General features: G+C 37.7%; 1 protein-coding gene across 1 annotated transcript in view; it reads left to right on the top strand.

The window, feature by feature from the left end:
* NXPH2 (neurexophilin 2) overlaps window positions 1–16,762 on the top strand; it is a 106,748-nt gene extending 89,986 nt beyond the window's left edge. Inside the window, exon 2 of the mRNA XM_072960884.1 lies at window positions 14,281–16,762. Coding sequence (XP_072816985.1) covers window positions 14,281–15,024 — 744 coding nt within the window. The 3' untranslated portion in view covers window positions 15,025–16,762. The remainder of the gene's footprint in view (window positions 1–14,280) is intronic.
* Window positions 16,763–17,525: the final 763 nt, after the last annotated feature.

Raw genomic sequence — 17,525 nt, 5'->3', positions numbered from 1 at the left:
TAATATCAGCTAAGTCAGTGGAATGATGACCCTTTGAAAGTAATAGAATTCGGTCTTTTTGATAACACCCTATAAATTAATTATTTTAATAATTACTAGTAACTTTTTCAAATATTATCTTCAGACGTTTTGATTTAGGTCTCATTATTCTTCTGTCACATTATCATTACTTATTATTCAGTTCCATTCTCCCAACTCGTAACTCCTCATTCCCCATCTCCACTATTCTTCCTACTCAACTTCTTTATTGACTGCATTTTATTTAAGATTTAAAACCTTTTCCAAAGTGGCCTAAGAGTAAAGCCTAAAGAAATAAAAAGTTGTGAAAGGTCCAGGATGTTGCACGCTGCCAGTCAGATTTATGTATTTAGTCTTTCCTGGGCACTTTTTCTGAATCATGCACTGCAATGAGTGCTGGGGACATACAGATGAGCAAGCTATGGTAGGTGCCATCGAGGAGTTTACAAGAGGAAGAGTCAAGTAAAAAAACTAATACTAATTATAAACAATATGACTAAGGCAGTGATCTAAACTTTCACAGTTTACTCTGGGAGCAACATGGAGACACTGGACCCTAAATCAGAACCAGTGATTCAAGTGTCCCTCTACGGTTAACCCTTGAACAACACAGAGGTTAGGGGCACCCATCCCCTGAGCCATCAAGAATCCAGGTATAACTTTATACTCAGGCCTCCGTATCTTAAGTGCTGCCTCCGTAGATTCAGCCACCCACAGGTAGTGTAGTACTGTAAGGGATATTTAGTGAAGAACAAATCAACATGTAAGTAGACCCACATGGTCCAAACCTGTGTTGCCCAAGGGTTCTATGCATTAGGTTCTATGGAGAATATAAGAAAGCATGAGGCATAATTGAGTCATGAAAATAAGAAATTCACACATGAACATATTTATTAACATCAAAAGGCAGTGTATCCGAGTTTGACAGAGATGCAGACCCAGTAGGACAGATGATAGACAGACTGGTGGATGGATGGATGGATGGATAGACAGACAGACAGACAGACAGACATAATCTAGAGAGCTGTATTTCAAGGTACTGGCTGTTCCAGTTGGGGGCCTGGCCATTCTGACATCTGTAGGACAGGCTCCAGAAACTCTTGGGCAAGAGTTGATACTGCAGACTTGAGGCAGAATTTCTTCTTCCTCAAGGAAGAAATTTTGTTTCTAAGACATTTCAACTAATGAGATAAGGCCCACTCACAACATCAAGAATAATCTCCTTTACTTAGAGTGAAACTGATTGCTCCAGAAAAAAACACCAAAAGGGTGTGACTGAACAGCTTTTGCTAAAGATATTCAGTTTTTGGCACGTGGATCCAATCAGCCATCTCAGCAGAAACCAGAAGCAGAGACATGGTTATCCAGAAAAGATGCAAGGAGGGTGGTCTTGTTGGACTGCAGTGTTACACAGGAGATTGACAAGGTTTTAAGAATATTATACCATCAGAAATGCTGCCAGCCTGGACTGAGAGGCACAGAGAAGGGACAAAATAATGAAAGACTCCAAGGGTAGAGACATGGATACAAAGGCCAGGGCTGACAATACCTCCTTGGGCTACAAGGGAAGGGCTGCCGCCCCAGCTGGACTTGCCAGTGAGCTTGCTCCTCCGTGATCCCAAATGATGCAACAGAAAAGTGTCCTTCAAGATTTAGGGAGGGAGTTTAGAGGAAACTGACTCTGATTAGAGTTTAGATTTTATTCTCAGTAATAGCAAGATTTTTTTCTTCTAGAGTATTTGAACTGTGATGTAACTGAATACAATATATATCCCTTAAAATAATTAAAGATACTATATATGTATACTTTATATTACTTAGGGAGAAAATATGAATCAATATTAAAATATTAATAATAGTAAGATTTTAATTTTCATCAATTTCCTTTGTTTCATTTTCTAGGATAAAATTCTTTACATACTGGGAAAAAACATATTATTTATAAGGCAAACACATTTGTATTATGTTATATTACTAAATATAATTGTAGCATATTATTTACATTTTATGTTATTTTTGTGTGTGTCAGATCCATCAGAATATTAGTGTGGAAAGAGCAGTGACTTGATACAAAAGACCTGATTTCTAGGCTTACTGCTGCCTCTCAATTCCTGGACCTTGGACAAGCCTCCTAAGTTCCCTGAGGCTACAGAGACTGTAATTCTGAGTATAAACGTCAAGAATGACTATTGCAAAAATAATCTTGACACAACTCTCAGTATCATACATACAAGCAATATGCATTGGGTTTTTTTTTTTCTAGTAAATAGGTGTTTATAGTGTAGAAATTGTCACTGATCTTACAAAGTATATTTATATTGGATCATCCTAAAGCAGCATGGTGATGTAGGGTCCTCTAAAAATCCCCGGTAGACTATGAATGTTTACATTTAAGTGAAATATCATACTATGTATCTAAAGCCGTTTGCAAAATTACTTTAAATTTATAAACGTCATGTTTGGTGAAAGATTTGACCAATAAATGGTGACATTTTGAACTGAAAAAAGAAACTCAACTTATAGATGTTAACCACATCTACAAAATGTAGCACCGAGATGCACGTTTGAATACTGAGTGCAAGAGCCTGGCCAAGTTAACACTTAAATCTTGCCATCACAGGGAGTATACACTAATTGCTCGATTAATGGTACCTGAAGATTGAAATAGCAAATGAACGTGATGATAAAATAAAAAACCATTCACACGTGCACCTCTTCTGCCCCGTCCACCCCTGTTCCCCCAACATGTTTCTTCATCCTGCATTGAAACTGTCTAAACTGACGTAGAAATACGCTATCTAGCATTTCCACTTCTCCCACTGCTCTTCCCTCTGTGGCAACGTTCCTATTCAAATGCCAGCTTTTAGGGGTCAAGACAGAGATGCTTGCTGTCTCTCCCTGGCTATTGTATTTCAGAAGTATTGACGTGTTCCTGTCATGCAAAGCTCTTGTCTCTCACTGAAAACTTGGATGGGGCTTATAAGGACACGGGGTGCCACTTACCATGCTGAGTCATTTATCCCTGAACAGTGAAAGGACTTCTTCTGTTAGATTATCAAAAGAATCCCTTCTTTGACTTTGCAAAACTTGTGTTAAATGAGATTGCACTCTGACCCTGCTTTGCTTGGGAAGTATGGCCGTAGGCTGACATTTAGCATCCCCCTACCACAAGGCGACTCACCATTTGCTTCTAGTCTGTTCATAATTTGTTAAGGAGCCCCTTTTATGCAGCTTGCTATCACAAAATGATGTCTAAGTTTACTTTCACACTATTTATTTTGAATGTTTGCAGAAATTATGGTGTGTCCATGCACACGTGTGTTTATACACATGATATTTCTGTGTCAGAATGTATACTTTTGTTGAGGGGGGAGGGCGGGTAAGGTTTTTTGCAGAGGTTGTGTCATTGATTTTCCAGATTACTGTCATCAAGATAAAATAAGAATTGCCATATTTAACCTTAGCTATAAAACTACTGCCAAGCGTTGCAATCTAGCTTTTTGGCTCTTACTGCTAAGATTTCTGTCTTCACATTTATGTTTCCTGTTAGTTCCTGTATCAATTTAGAAACATGTAAAGGGTAGCTATTAAAAGCTATCTGGAAGGTAAAATGAGTTTGCTACTCTCAGCAGAAAGGATGTCCATTGTTCAGCTTTCTTCTCCTAAGCAATCATTTGTTTTCCAACTTGCAAAATGAATTTTGAAACAACGCCACGTTAGGCCAGAAAATATTAATAGGTACAATTAACACATTGATATGTGTTTGATTCTGTCATCCTTCATCCCTTTAAGCCATTCTTCTTTTAATCTGCTGTGACAGTTCTATAATGGAGCCCCAGAAATATGACTTTAGGGCAAGCCATACCACTAATCATAGCATTGTATGTTGTCCAGCAGATATGTGTTCTATTGTCAGCAGGGATGATATTCTGCAAAATTTCTGTGCAGAGCAAATGCTTTCCAAGATTTGTTTACAAGCAAAAAATTTAATGGGATGCTAAGTTCAATTATAACAGGGTTTTTTTTTCTTCCTGCTGAGCAGGTTGTTGTTTTATTTTAACTACAGGATACAGAACAGAATTGTTAAAGCAATCCAATTATATAAGCTATATATATGCAACGTAAATGAAGCCTTAGATCACTTTTCATTATTGGTTCTGTAATTTTTCAGCCGTGGTGGGATCTGCAGGCCACCTCTACATTGTAGAAAAGTGGTCACTTTGGAGGTTCTTGGCTTGAACTAATACCCCCAGTGAAATAATTAATGGCTAGCTATCCAGATTCCATCAAGAACAACATTATAAACAGATCTATTAAACAAACCAGTTATTCTTCCAAACTGGCACTTAGCAATGATTGTCACTGTGAAAAAACATTAATAAATGCTTCCAGGATATCCAAGGGGGACAAGCCAGCTGCCTTTGAAAAAATATTTGTACAGATCTGTATCAATTTATCTCTGATAGCATATGCCAGTCCTGTTGACAGGGAGAAGCCAACTCTCCTAGCTCGGTACAAATTCACAAATTTGGAGCATTCAGCTTCTTCTGCCTGATCCTGGAAAGTCATAATTTTTTTCTTTGATGGACAGAAGACTACATATTTTTGATGTACTATAAAATAGTCAAGGGTATGGCCTTCCTTGTTAATAGCAGGTGACCTAGTCAATCTATGCATGCTGTGTTATATCTATTATGGCAAGCATCTCACAGAAAACCAGTGGAGGCTATAAATATTTTATGTTTAGCATAATATACACACTGAAAACTGAAAACATCCTCTTTGGGTATAGGTGCTTCTTCAGTGCTATGATTAGGTGGGAAAAGATTCGGTTGTTGTGTTTTACCTTTCATTTAAAGCATTCATCAGTTCTTGTGAAAGTCATAGACATTAGCCAGACTTGTTGCCTATTAGCATATTTTAACACATCTTTAAACATAAAGATAAACCTGTATTATTTCAGAATATCATTATTTATCCGGAGCATACTTGGTTCCTTATCAAGTAGCATTGATATATTTTGTAATAATTTTATAGGATAACAGAAGAGGGCTATACCATAATTGTGGCAAAGGTCTGACTATCCCAGAACCCAAGAATATCTATTATAAATATTTAGAAGCTCTTTGAAGGTTTAAGGGTGAATACAAGGCCTGCTAAGGTTGCCACCTCCAAGCATGAGAGCAGCTCCAAGCTCAGTTCTTCGGCAGGAGCTGAGCACTGACTGAACCTTGGAGCCTGTTTAGCATTAAGAGAAGTGGACATGTCCTTTCAGTTATAAGATGAATACGTTCTGAGGAGCTCACAGTACTATAATTGATAATACTGTATTATATAATTGAAATTTACTAAGACCCCTTTCTCAAGGGTTCTCATACCAAACAAAAAGGTAACTATGTGAGGGCATGGATGTGTTAATTAAAATTACTTGATGGTGGTAATCCTTTCACAGTATAAATATATACAAAATCATCACATGTACACTTTAAACACATTATAATTTTATTTGTCAATTATTTCTCAATAAAGCTGGGGGAAAAAAAGAAAAGAAATGAATGACTGTTTTTCTAGGAAAACCATAACTATTGTCTTATATTATCATCATAGTAATTATAAACAAATCAATATACAGTTTGGCACAAGAAAAACAGAAATGTAAGTACCAAGATCAATTCATTTTCTTGTCACTAATTCATTAATTTTCAACTCTTAATTAGTGTATATCTTGGATTTTTCATTTCTCTCATCAGAAGATAGATATTAATTCCTCAACTCTGTTTACTCCCTTCCCTGTTGCCTCCCCTGTTTAGAACTAGCACTCCCTGCTTGATCTATCTATCTATCTATATCTATATCTATCTATCTATCTATCTATCTATCTATCTATCTATCTATCTATACACACACACACATATTTCCAGGCCCTTATGACAACTATAAATCAATGGGATATTATTTATGATTGTTTATTTAGTGTTTCTTTTCCCTGCTCTTCTGCAAATCACATGAAGACAGGAGCTGCAATCTGCCTTTCTCTGCAGTGTGTTCCCAGTGCCCAGAGCATAGATGCTGTACTTGGAAGGCATTTGATAAATTTGTGTTGAATCAGTGATTAAAAGTGGACACATATTGTAAAAGACATATGCAACCCAGTGTTCATGGCAGCACTGTTTACAATAGCCAAGACATAGAAACAACCTAAATGTCCATTGGAATGATCGGATAAAGATGTGGTAGATATATACAATAGAATATTACTCAGCCATAAAAAAGAAATAATGTCATTTGCAGCAGCATGGTTGGACCTAGAGATTATCATACCAAATGAAGTCAGACAAAGACAAATATTATACTATATCCCTTATATGTGGAACCTTAAAAATGATACAAATGAACTTATTTACAAAACAGAAAGACTCACAGTCACAGAAAACAAATTTATGGTTATCAAAGGGGAAGGTAGGAGGTAGAGATCAATTAGGAGCTTGGGATTAACATATACACACTACTGTATATAGAACAGATAAACAACCAGATTCTACTGCTTAGCACAGGGAACTGTATTTAATATCCTGTAATAACCTACAATGGAAAAGAATTTGAAAAGGAATATATATATACACATTTGTATAACTGGATCACTTTGCTGTACACCTGAAGCTAACACAACATTGTAAATCAACTATATTTCAATTGGGAAAAAAAGATGAATGCATGTGTTTGTGACCAAGATTCCAGGCCTCCTCACTTTTCTCCTGGACTGCAGAATTCAGCTCCTCACAAGTATTCTTGCCCATGGACCCGCCTCGCTCTGACTCACTTTCCATCTCAAAGCCTCCTTCGGCTCCTTGAAGCGCAACTCCAGCCTTTCCTTTTCACCATTTTACTTTTGAGAAGACCAGGCTCAGGGAGGGCACGTGGCTTGCGCAGGCTGATAGAACCCTAAGTGGCAAAGCCAGATTTCCATTCCAGGGTTCCTGACCCCAACTCCTCCTAGGAAATCAAAGCATTACTGTTCCTATCTCTTGCGTTTTCCTACTTCCAGTTTTATCTGTTCCGATTGAGTTCACCGCCCCTGCTTCTTTCATGCATTCCTTCACTCTTGGAACAGTCTTTCTGTTTGGGCAGATTCAGCCACTAGAGAATGTACCAACAGAGTCTTTTCTGCAAGGCAGGGACTTGACTGGGACACTCCACTTTTTCTCTCAGGCCAATCATTTGCAAGTGCCAGATGGGAGTACTGTAGCACTTGTATGATTGCAGGCCAAGGTAAAAGTCAATGAAGCCGTAAACTTATTCCTGCAAAAATAACATAATATGTTTGTGGGAATATTTCTAAACTGTTTTAGGGTTCCCACTTCCCTAAACAAGGTGTGTTAATGTCATCCAGTCTCCTCTTATTTCAGTCAGGAGAGCTGTGTTTCGAGGCAGTGAGCTTAAGGAGCTAAGCTTCAACTACTTAGGAAATCGAAGCATCTCCTCCCCCGGTGCCATATAAGTGAAGAGCTGACAGGAGCTAAACATACGTGTCCATTAGAATTGCTAAACCTTGGACTGGGACAGCGTGGCTGGGGTTGGTGTTGCATCCACTGGTGTTTCTTCAAATAAGAAAAATACCACCTGTTAGGATCATTGTAGGAGAGAGTTACCTGGAGTGACGATGGTGTGGTATATATTGAATGGCATTTGAACCCCAGAAGCTCACTGCTGTAAATGCCCTTCATTCCTTTCTGTTGTTCATGGGTGTAGACAAATCTCCTGCCCCCAATCCTCACAGATTGGGACCCAGCCCCGCATGCAGCTACTGGGAAGAAGCAAAGCTGTATCATGATGATGGTCATTTAGAAAACGGTTATCTCGTAATTTTGACTGTCTCAGATGCCAGGGGAAAGCAAGTAACATTCATCGTCCTGCAGATCCAGTTTACTGTGAATATAGAACACTGCTTTGTGACGCTCTCATTCCTTAGCTCCATTCCCCTTGATAAACAGAAGGACCTGCAAAGACAGCCCCATCTAAAGGTTGATATTGAACCATTGAATGTATAGAGTCAGGTACAATAGCCTGGCTCCAAAACTGAGAAAAGGGACATTTGAATCTAATATCATAAGCAGGTAATTCCAACTCTAAGTGAGATATTTATAGAATAAGGTCTTCTTTATTGAACTATCAGTTATCAAAATGGGCCCCATTTTAAAAAAATAAATATTAAATAAAAATAAAATAGCAATAATAATAGTTGATGATGACAGACACATTTATAGCATGTAATATTGCCAGAATAATTCATAAATAGTGAATGATTTCCTAAACAACTCTGAGGTTATTTTAGATGATTCAGTGATGTGGTGAACAGTTATAAAATGAAATGCTTGAGAATTCCTGACTTAAAAAAAAAATCAATCCTAAACCAAATGCCACTGAATTAAATGTAAATTAAACTAAGCTTCTGATAACAAAAATGGACAAGCCTTTTGAGAATTCTGAAAGCAAAACTTTTAAAAAAAGTCTCATCTTCTCTACCTAAATCAGAAGATTAACATCAACAGTGATTAAGTCACGTTGCTAACATGTACCCTTGAGATGAAGGGATGAAAATGGCACCTTACAGCTGTGTTCTTCCTCCCCAAAGCCCAGTTTAATCACGAGAAAAACATCAGACAAACTCAAATTGAAGGGCATTCTGCAAAATGCCTAAGCCAGTGCCCCTTGAAACTTTCAAGGTCATCGAAAACAAGAAACGACTAAGAAACGGTCACAGCCACGACAAGCCTAAAACTTCACGATGACCAAATGTAATACGGGATCCTAGACGGAGCAGATAAAGGACATTAGGGAAAACTAAGGAAATCTGAGTCAAGTATGGGCTCTAGTTAATACATGATGTATAGGTATTAGCTCAGCAGATGTGACAAGTGTAATACAATGTAAGATGTTAACAGTATAGGGAACTAGGTACAGGGTATACAGTAACTCTTTGTACCGTGCAACTTTTCAGTAAACTGAAACTGTTCTGAAATAAAATGTTTAACAGATAATATGGTATTTGCAGAGGAAGACGCTTTTGAGTTTATAAATTATTTTCATAATTTGTGACAGTTCTCACATCTGCTACTATAAAATTCATTGCAGCTTCTTTGTCTCTTGGGGAAAAAAAATGCATTTAATTATCAGTGAAATTCAACTCCAGTTTGTAATGATGAATGATTTGAACCTGTCAGCTTTTTTTGTCCCCTGAAAAACAAAAGAACTGAAATGAAATACAGTCTTCTTCTCCTACTCCCTTCCTTCCACCTGCTTCATTTATTTGATGAAGGTTTGAGCTTTTATTAATCTTTTTGAGCTCCTCTGTAAGATGCAGAAAAAGCTAATATGATATCATTGTATCTAGCTAATGTGTGTGCTTTGTGAAATTGATACACCCTGCCAAGACATAAATTACTTAAGCTTTGATAAATGTGTTGAAATCAGGGAATGTTCAAACAGATAAAGCGCAGCAATTCCTCTTTTTCTCCCTTTTTTAAACTCCATTTTGTGCTTGTGGTTAAATGTTTTGCATTATTGTTCTAATACGATGGGACAAAAGACGGCAGCGATACCAATATTAGCACAGAGAGCCCCATCGAGTACAAAAGCCACGGGGCGCACAGCCCTGAGTTTTGCAGATAACATCTAACAACCTTGCCTTGGACAGAGCATTTGCCAACAGGTTCAGAACCACCTCCAGTCCTCTCTCAGCATGCTGTATTCAGGGAAATTGTCTTTAGAAGAATGAGGGTGCCTGCCAGACACTTTGTACTTTCAGATCTTTTGCTGACTCATTTGGTTGGTTGGAATCAAAGATCCACAAACACGTTTTGTTGGCAAAGAGAGCTCACCTGCCCCTGTGATCTGGATATGACTCAGATGCCACCGAGACCAGAAACAGGAGGAAGCATTTGACTGATGCTCTGGGGTTGAGAAGGTTGATTTCTACTCGGTCATTAATTTATTATATGGCACTGCACAAGTTGCTTGATTAACCACTAATCAGTTTCCTGGAGGCCTGAGAATCCATATAATTCTCTGAAGACAATTCTTGAATAAGAGGCATGGGACTATCCCTTGGACCATGCAAGAGCCATCAGTCACTGAATGCCTTTTGCCAGAGGTTGGGCTCAGTAACTTCCATCCATTGTTTGATTTTAGTCCTTACAATCCACCAGCAAAGGAGGAGATAAAGGTGAGGAAACTGGGAATCATGTCAGACATTTTAAGTAAAGGGGTGATGAGGTCATCGGGCACCAAATCCTGTGCTTTTCCAGCATGTTGTTTCCATATTGAGAGTATGTGGATGAGTGCGGGGCAGGTTCATCCAACCCCCCCATCAGCCATCCCTGATTAGGTCTTTTGAGGTTAAGCACAAGCCTTGGAGACTCGGGTCATACAACTGTCCGTGTACACCTGTTTAGGAGATGGTGCCCTCCCATCAGTGGTGCACACATTGTAAGAAAATATTTCAGGGAGAAGGGTAATTTGCACCAAAGGGAGTGGAAGTTGGGAGAGGAGGTACCACTCTCAGCTTCTTAAGACAATTAGAAATGTATTTACTCATTCAATTATACTTTTCTACCAATACATCATGAACCAAAGCTTTTTGAAATTTGAATTTAGATTTGAAAGTCAGTACCTGTAAGAACTGCCCGTGCATTTTAAAGTAATAAATAGATGAAGTTCTACACAGCTTTTCTCAATACGTTCAATGTTGATGTCAAAGCAAGTTACAAACATGATGGCCTGGAGCAAAGCGAAAAAAAAAAATCAAAAGATGCATATATCTACTTTTTTAATCTAAGAAACTGTCAGTGAGTGTTTTAATTGAAACAGAATAATTAGAGATCTGTGTTTAATGGGTAAATTTTATGATTTTTACAAAGATCATCCTTAAAATCAAGGGCCCTTCAAGCAGGTTTGAGCCTGAAGAGCACTGTGTGACACATTTTTTAGAAATCAAGTTTCATCTTAAATTCTCGTATGGAGAATCTTTCCTGAAAAATTGAAGAGTCTTTCTAAGGCAAATAAGTACATCTAATTTACATCTGTTTGATAAGTTTAGACTTTTTTTTATACTCATATTTCTTAGGGTGAGTCATATGTTTGGGTCAAATTGTTACAACCTAAGTTACTACAAAGAAAATCTTTAGTTTTTTTTTAAAAGTCAGTAGATGACTTTTTGAATCTCAGAACCATCACAGCAGAAGTCTTTAGAGATAAGGGAAGGAGCTCATAATGGGGCCTCTCCTGTATTCTGAAACACACCAATGCCAGTTAACTTAAGACTCTACGTGATTGCAAGCTTATCATTGAACAATGGGTTTAATGTTCATAAGTTTTTCAATAACAGAAAAGTAAGGAGAAAATCGGGTGAAGCACTAAGTAAAGAAAAATGATCCAGGCAGAAAAAACTCAGGAGAATGTGTAATGTAAAACAAACATTTTAAGGGGGGTGGGGAGCATACTGCTCCTGGTAGTGAAGAGTGTTGTCATACTTGTGAGCAAAAAAATATTTTTGAATGAAAAATGGATCTTAATGTGGCTAGTAAAGTATCAATTGGGAACATGGTGTGTAAAAATAAGAATTGAGATTTTTTGGGGGAAAAAAAAAGCTGAAAGGGGAAAATGTCAGAATGGATTTACCCTGTGAAAGAGAGGAGTGAAGGCAGGAGTGAAGGAAGAAGTTAGGAAGTTGTACAAATAGGGCCGTAGAGATCAGGAATGAAAGGAGAAGTTCCCTCGTACCAGAGTTTCTTGGAAACAGGGTGGGTGTGACTCGGATTGATCAAGCAAGGCACATCTCACAACATACTGGAAACAGATGAAAAATCAAAAATAGACAACAAACAAAAATCATAATCACAGAGAAGAGAAATTGGACCTTCATCAGCAAGGGGTTTCTTATGTGTCCTTGAACCTCTGTCTGGAGAGAGGACAGGACAAGTCACTTGGACCAGGCAGTATCAGTTCTGGTAAATTCAAGTCATATCTGGAGCCAACACTGTCCTCCCTGGGCTGTGTATTATCACTTGATTTGAATGAGGTTTTGTGCACATCATCAAATGTTAAGTCAGGAAAGCTAGTTACAGTATCAGAAGTACCCAGCATATTTTGAGCCAGAAATCCTGAGTAATGATCCCTCTTTTCCTGGTGAATATGCCAGCCCTTCAGCACCAGGAGAGAGAAAGGAGTATCAGCTCAGGGTCTGTGAGCCCTAAGAAGAGGTAGTATGGATTTAGATTTTCAAAGCAGAACGTGCAGCAGATCAATCTGCCCTTCTGCCAAACCTCAGTAATTTACGTAAAAAGAAAAGAATTTTTTAAAACACTAGACATGAGACGGAAAAGCCTTCAGGAAATTAATCAAAGGGACCAATATGTATTATGTGACACTCTCCCCAACCACCCACCCTAAAGCAAAAAAAGAAGAAAAAAAAAAAGAAAAACCCCACACATACATTAAAGTCCTTAGATTCCTACTCTGAAGTGTTTGGGGGTGAGGTATAGGTAAAAACACTTTCACAAAATTCTTGTAGAACCTAAACTTTTAGGAATGTATTAACTATAACCTCATGTCTACCATATAGTCAAGTGCAATATTTATAATCCAAGCTACTTTTTAAATTGGATTGAAAGCAGTAATTTTTACCAGTCACAGTGCTTTGCCAAGTTTGAAAGGGTTGGGGAAACACTACACAAGCACAGCCACACTTGGTTCTCATCCTTTCATCATGCTGACAGTTTTCCAGAGAATCATTACCAGAGTGGTTTGTGCCATTAGAGATAAGAGGCTATCTGTGTTTCCACTAGAAACCTCTATTTTCCGGACCTTATAACTCATCCATAAATATTCACTCCAGGCAACAGTTTCATATATTATGATTCTGTCCTTCAAAATCCATATTGATTTAACTAAATGATTTTTAGAAATCATGAGGACTCTTATATTACAAAAGAATAAAAAGAAAAATCAAGTGCAAATAAAGCTGTGTTTCAGTGGATATAATTTGAACCAGAACACTGTGGAATCCATAAAACACATGCACACAACTCTTCCTTAGCAATCCTGTCTTTCAAAGTATTATTCAGTTGTAATAAAATTTATCTGTCAATAATTAGCCTATTAATTAATTAAAAATACACATTTCCAATTTCTGTTTCTCTAAAGGCAACCAAATTTGATGATATCCCCTTTTTTTAATTTTTTTTTTAGGTGGCTAGTAACTAGGTTTCTGTTTTTATTTTTATAATGGAGGTACTGGGGATTGAACCCAGGACCCTGTGCATGCTGGACATGTGCTCTACCACTGAGCTATATCTTCCCCCAAAGGCAACCAAATTTGAAATTACATTTTTTCAATTAAAACTTTTGTAGAACTTTCTGTTGCTGTTCACGCTGCTTTTTTGTTACAGAATTTGAAATGGAATGAGATCAAAAGCAATGAAATTATATGACATAAGCTTTTGAATATAATAGTGCCCTTAATATTTCCAAATATATTTTGAGTCTTCTCGGTATCTTATATTCAGATGGTTTCTAGCTCCATGGTAGAAGCCAGCATTCTAGAGTTGTCTTCTGCCTGAAAGAAAAAGCCTTACACATTTTAATCAACTGAGAGACCAAAATATACTACTTCCCCCAGTCTGGAAAGGTAGAATTGTAAAGATTAGGAAACAGAGGTTAAAAACCACATCAACCCATTAAAATGAAATATAGTCATTCCTCAGTATCTGTAGGGGATTGTTTCAGGACCCCCTTGGATACCAAAATCCAAGGATGTTCAAGTCCTGTATATAAAATGGTTTAGTATTTGCATATAATCTATGCACATCCTCCTGGGTACTTTAAATCATCTCTAGATTACTTATAATACCTGACACAATGTAAATGCTATATAAATAGTTGCCAGAGCGTGGCAAATTCAAGTTTTGCTTTCTGGATTTTTTTTTTTTCCTCTCAATATTTTCAACCCAGGGTTGGTTAAATCCTCTGGATTCAGAACCTGCAGATACACTCTTAATCCCATCGCTCGCATTTTTGTAGTCACAGATTTACACTGCTTGAATTAAATGGTCCTCTTGTTACACTGGGGTGCCCAGCTGTGTGTGTGAAATGCTGTTTAGCAAGAACTGAAATAATATCACAGGAATTTCCCTGGTGCTTTGGCTTTGGTACGTGTGCCCGCAAAGCCTAACCTAAAGTTTATTTCTCTCTCTTCTTTTCAAACAGCTGTTTTGTGACAGTAAAAAGGTGGTACATGCCACAGAGGGGCTAGATTGGGAAGACAAGGATGCTCCAGGGACGCTGGTTGGAAACGTGGAGCACTCAAGGATCATCAATCCTCTGCGCCTGTTTGTTAAACAGTCTCCAGTCCCCAAGCCTGGGCACTTGGCGTATGCAGACAGCATGGAGAACTTTTGGGATTGGCTGGCCAACATCACGGAGGTTCAGGAGCCACTGGCAAGAACTAAACGGAGGCCAATAGTGAAAACAGGGAAATTTAAGAAAATGTTTGGATGGGGCGACTTCCATTCCAACATAAAAACTGTTAAACTCAACCTCCTCATCACGGGGAAAATTGTTGACCATGGAAATGGAACCTTCAGTGTTTACTTCCGACATAATTCCACAGGCCTGGGCAATGTTTCAGTGAGTTTGGTACCCCCCTCCAAAGTGGTGGAATTTGAAGTTTCCCCGCAGTCTACCTTGGAGACCAAGGAATCCAAATCGTTCAATTGTCGCATTGAGTATGAAAAAACAGATCGGGCGAAGAAGACCGCCCTGTGCAACTTTGACCCGTCCAAGATCTGCTACCAGGAGCAGACTCAGAGCCACGTTTCCTGGTTGTGCTCGAAGCCCTTCAAGGTCATTTGCATCTACATTGCGTTTTACAGTGTTGATTATAAACTTGTGCAAAAGGTCTGTCCTGACTACAATTACCATAGTGAGACTCCATACTTATCTTCTGGCTGAATCTTTCCACAGCCACAGAAATGAAGGACGAATAGACATTCAATTAGAACGACCAAGAACCAAGCCCAGATCTTCATGGTAAAGGATCCCTTTTGTTTCTGGCAGTGAACCTTCATTCCATATAAGGTTTTCAAATTAAAAAAAAAAAGAAAAGAAAAAGAAACATCTTTAAATGTGAAACGTGTGTGTTTCAATCATAAGTACCTTAATCTGAAGCATCAGATTGCATATGAAGCCATCACTCTCAGTGGAATGGCCAAGTCCTCCAGATATTGTTTCTCTAAAAGACGCATCAGTGGTAGCAACATGTAACAGGAAGGAGCAAATTATGCATGTGATAAACATTGCTCTTGAAATGAGCCTGCCTTTGAAATGTGTTTTGGAAGGTTACCTTAAAAATAGCAGATTCAGTAAAGCAACTGAAAAGATTGTATTTGATAGATGAATCACATTTCTGACATCAAATTCTTTTTTTATTGCTGTCTTTTCTCCCACATCTGTGCTGTTACTGATATGAGAGATGAAGGGGTAAAATTTGTTTCAGTACTCGTGTGTGAAGTTACAGTGCTGCAGTGGAACAAAATACACTGTTATCTGAGCGAGAGTTGAGTGGAGTGTGATTTAAAAACACTTAGTCCTGGGTTGGCCACCATCCTTATGAGTCTCATCTGAGCAGTAATATTAGGGTATTAAGAAAGCAAATCTGGATATAACAGTAAGTCAGCTCAACAATAATGAAGATCAGGATGTTTTTAGATTCTTTTGCCAAATTCAGTGCTGTGAAGTCGTCAAAAATATCCTAAATCCCTATTCAATCTATAACCTCGTTCTACTCCTTTGGTAGTATGATTTTTATATACCTGTGTAGAACAACTCTGAAACTGAGAGAAAGTGATCGTTTCTGAGGGTAGGATGGAAAAGAAATTGGAAGTGGAAGGAGGAAATTCCAGGATGATTAGTCATCATTTCTAGCCTCTTAGATTAAGTTCTCCTTGTATTTAATTATTTAAATGAGGGATCAAATGCTACGGAAAGAAAGAGAATATTTAAACATGACTATTATGAAGTGTTAACTACCAAGATACATGACTTATCAGGCTTTTTAGATGACTTCCACAATCTGGTCCTTCTCATCTTCTCTGAGGGGATCGACGGTCATCCTATGTCAAAAGACTGGCTGATCTGTGAATTAGCAGAGAAAGAGAGTGTGGCTGACCAGTGGAAAGATTTTTAGAATGTGTAAGACTCATGGAATGGTTACTCTTTTTACCATAGATGTTAACTTTTCTCCTTCTTATCTGTAAAGTATCACTTACAGTAAAACATTAAATGGAGGACTGAAGGACGACCAGTCCTAACCAACAAAAATGCTCTTACCACCTTGTTCAAAAAGTCAACAGCTCTCATCTCTGTTTTGCATCTCCATGCCTTTCATTTTCCTGGTGATATCTGCACAGTGTTTGGTTTTTTGTCTTTTGTAAAAAATTGTACTAGGCTTAGTGTGTGGTAGTACAGGCTTGAAATTTTTGCTCTGAGTTCATCCGGTGCTTTTGTAATTTTGTGGTTGGTGTGAAATACTTTGAAACATCTTTTTATTTTCACTTAGAAACAAGATTAAAATACTATTTATTGTAAAATATGTGGGAATCATATATGTATATACACTTAGAATTTTCTGTGTACAGAGAGTATGTGTACACATTTCTATGTAAATAAAAAGAATTTGCTAAATCTGTCAGAGGACTTTAGGACTTTGTTATTTTTTAAGACTGTTCTTGTTTCCTTTCCTCACAGTGGTTTATTGTGTGTGTGTTTGTGTGTGGGTACGTATTATCAACTGAGCAGTAAGATTTTCCTTATGTACATATTAAACAGAGCAGCTAGGCTATGTAGAATATATAGTAAAAGAATAATTCGTAAACCACTAGTTGGCATCTAATAAGAACTCTGTGAGTGTGGGCTGCTATTATGATTGTTATAATTATTATTACATGAAATGCAATTTAAAACTACCTGATGTTCAAAAGTTGAGTGAGAAAAACGTTAGATCTGTGCAAAGAAAAAAACTCAATAGGTTGGCATAATTCTTAGATTTTTAGCAGGGTTTGTGGAGTTTAAAAAACAGAAACTTTCCCTAGGCATATTTTTAATTGGTGTAGAACATATGCCACATATATTTTTTAGTCATAATTTCATTTCAAAGCCTACGTAATTGTCAGTAATGGTACTTGGCACAATATAAATCAGATCCCATTTAAACATGCAAATGCACACATTTCTACAAAACCATTTTTGCCTTTGAGTACTGCAGTTGAGGAAAAGGACACTCATGGAAGCTAATTTTACACCTAGTCACCACAGAGTGTTCAAATGGAAAGGATCAGACCCTTTTAAAAATGAAAACTAAACTAAGAGGTAAGAACACCTGAAAACAATATAATATTATGTGTCAATTATGCCTCAATAAAAAAAATTTAGTTAAAAAAAAACACACTAGCAGG

This window comes from Vicugna pacos, chromosome 5 (genome assembly GCF_048564905.1).
Source record: "Vicugna pacos chromosome 5, VicPac4, whole genome shotgun sequence".
NCBI classification, from domain to species: Eukaryota; Metazoa; Chordata; class Mammalia; order Artiodactyla; family Camelidae; genus Vicugna; species Vicugna pacos.
This window is presented reverse-complemented; position numbering and strand designations above follow the sequence as displayed.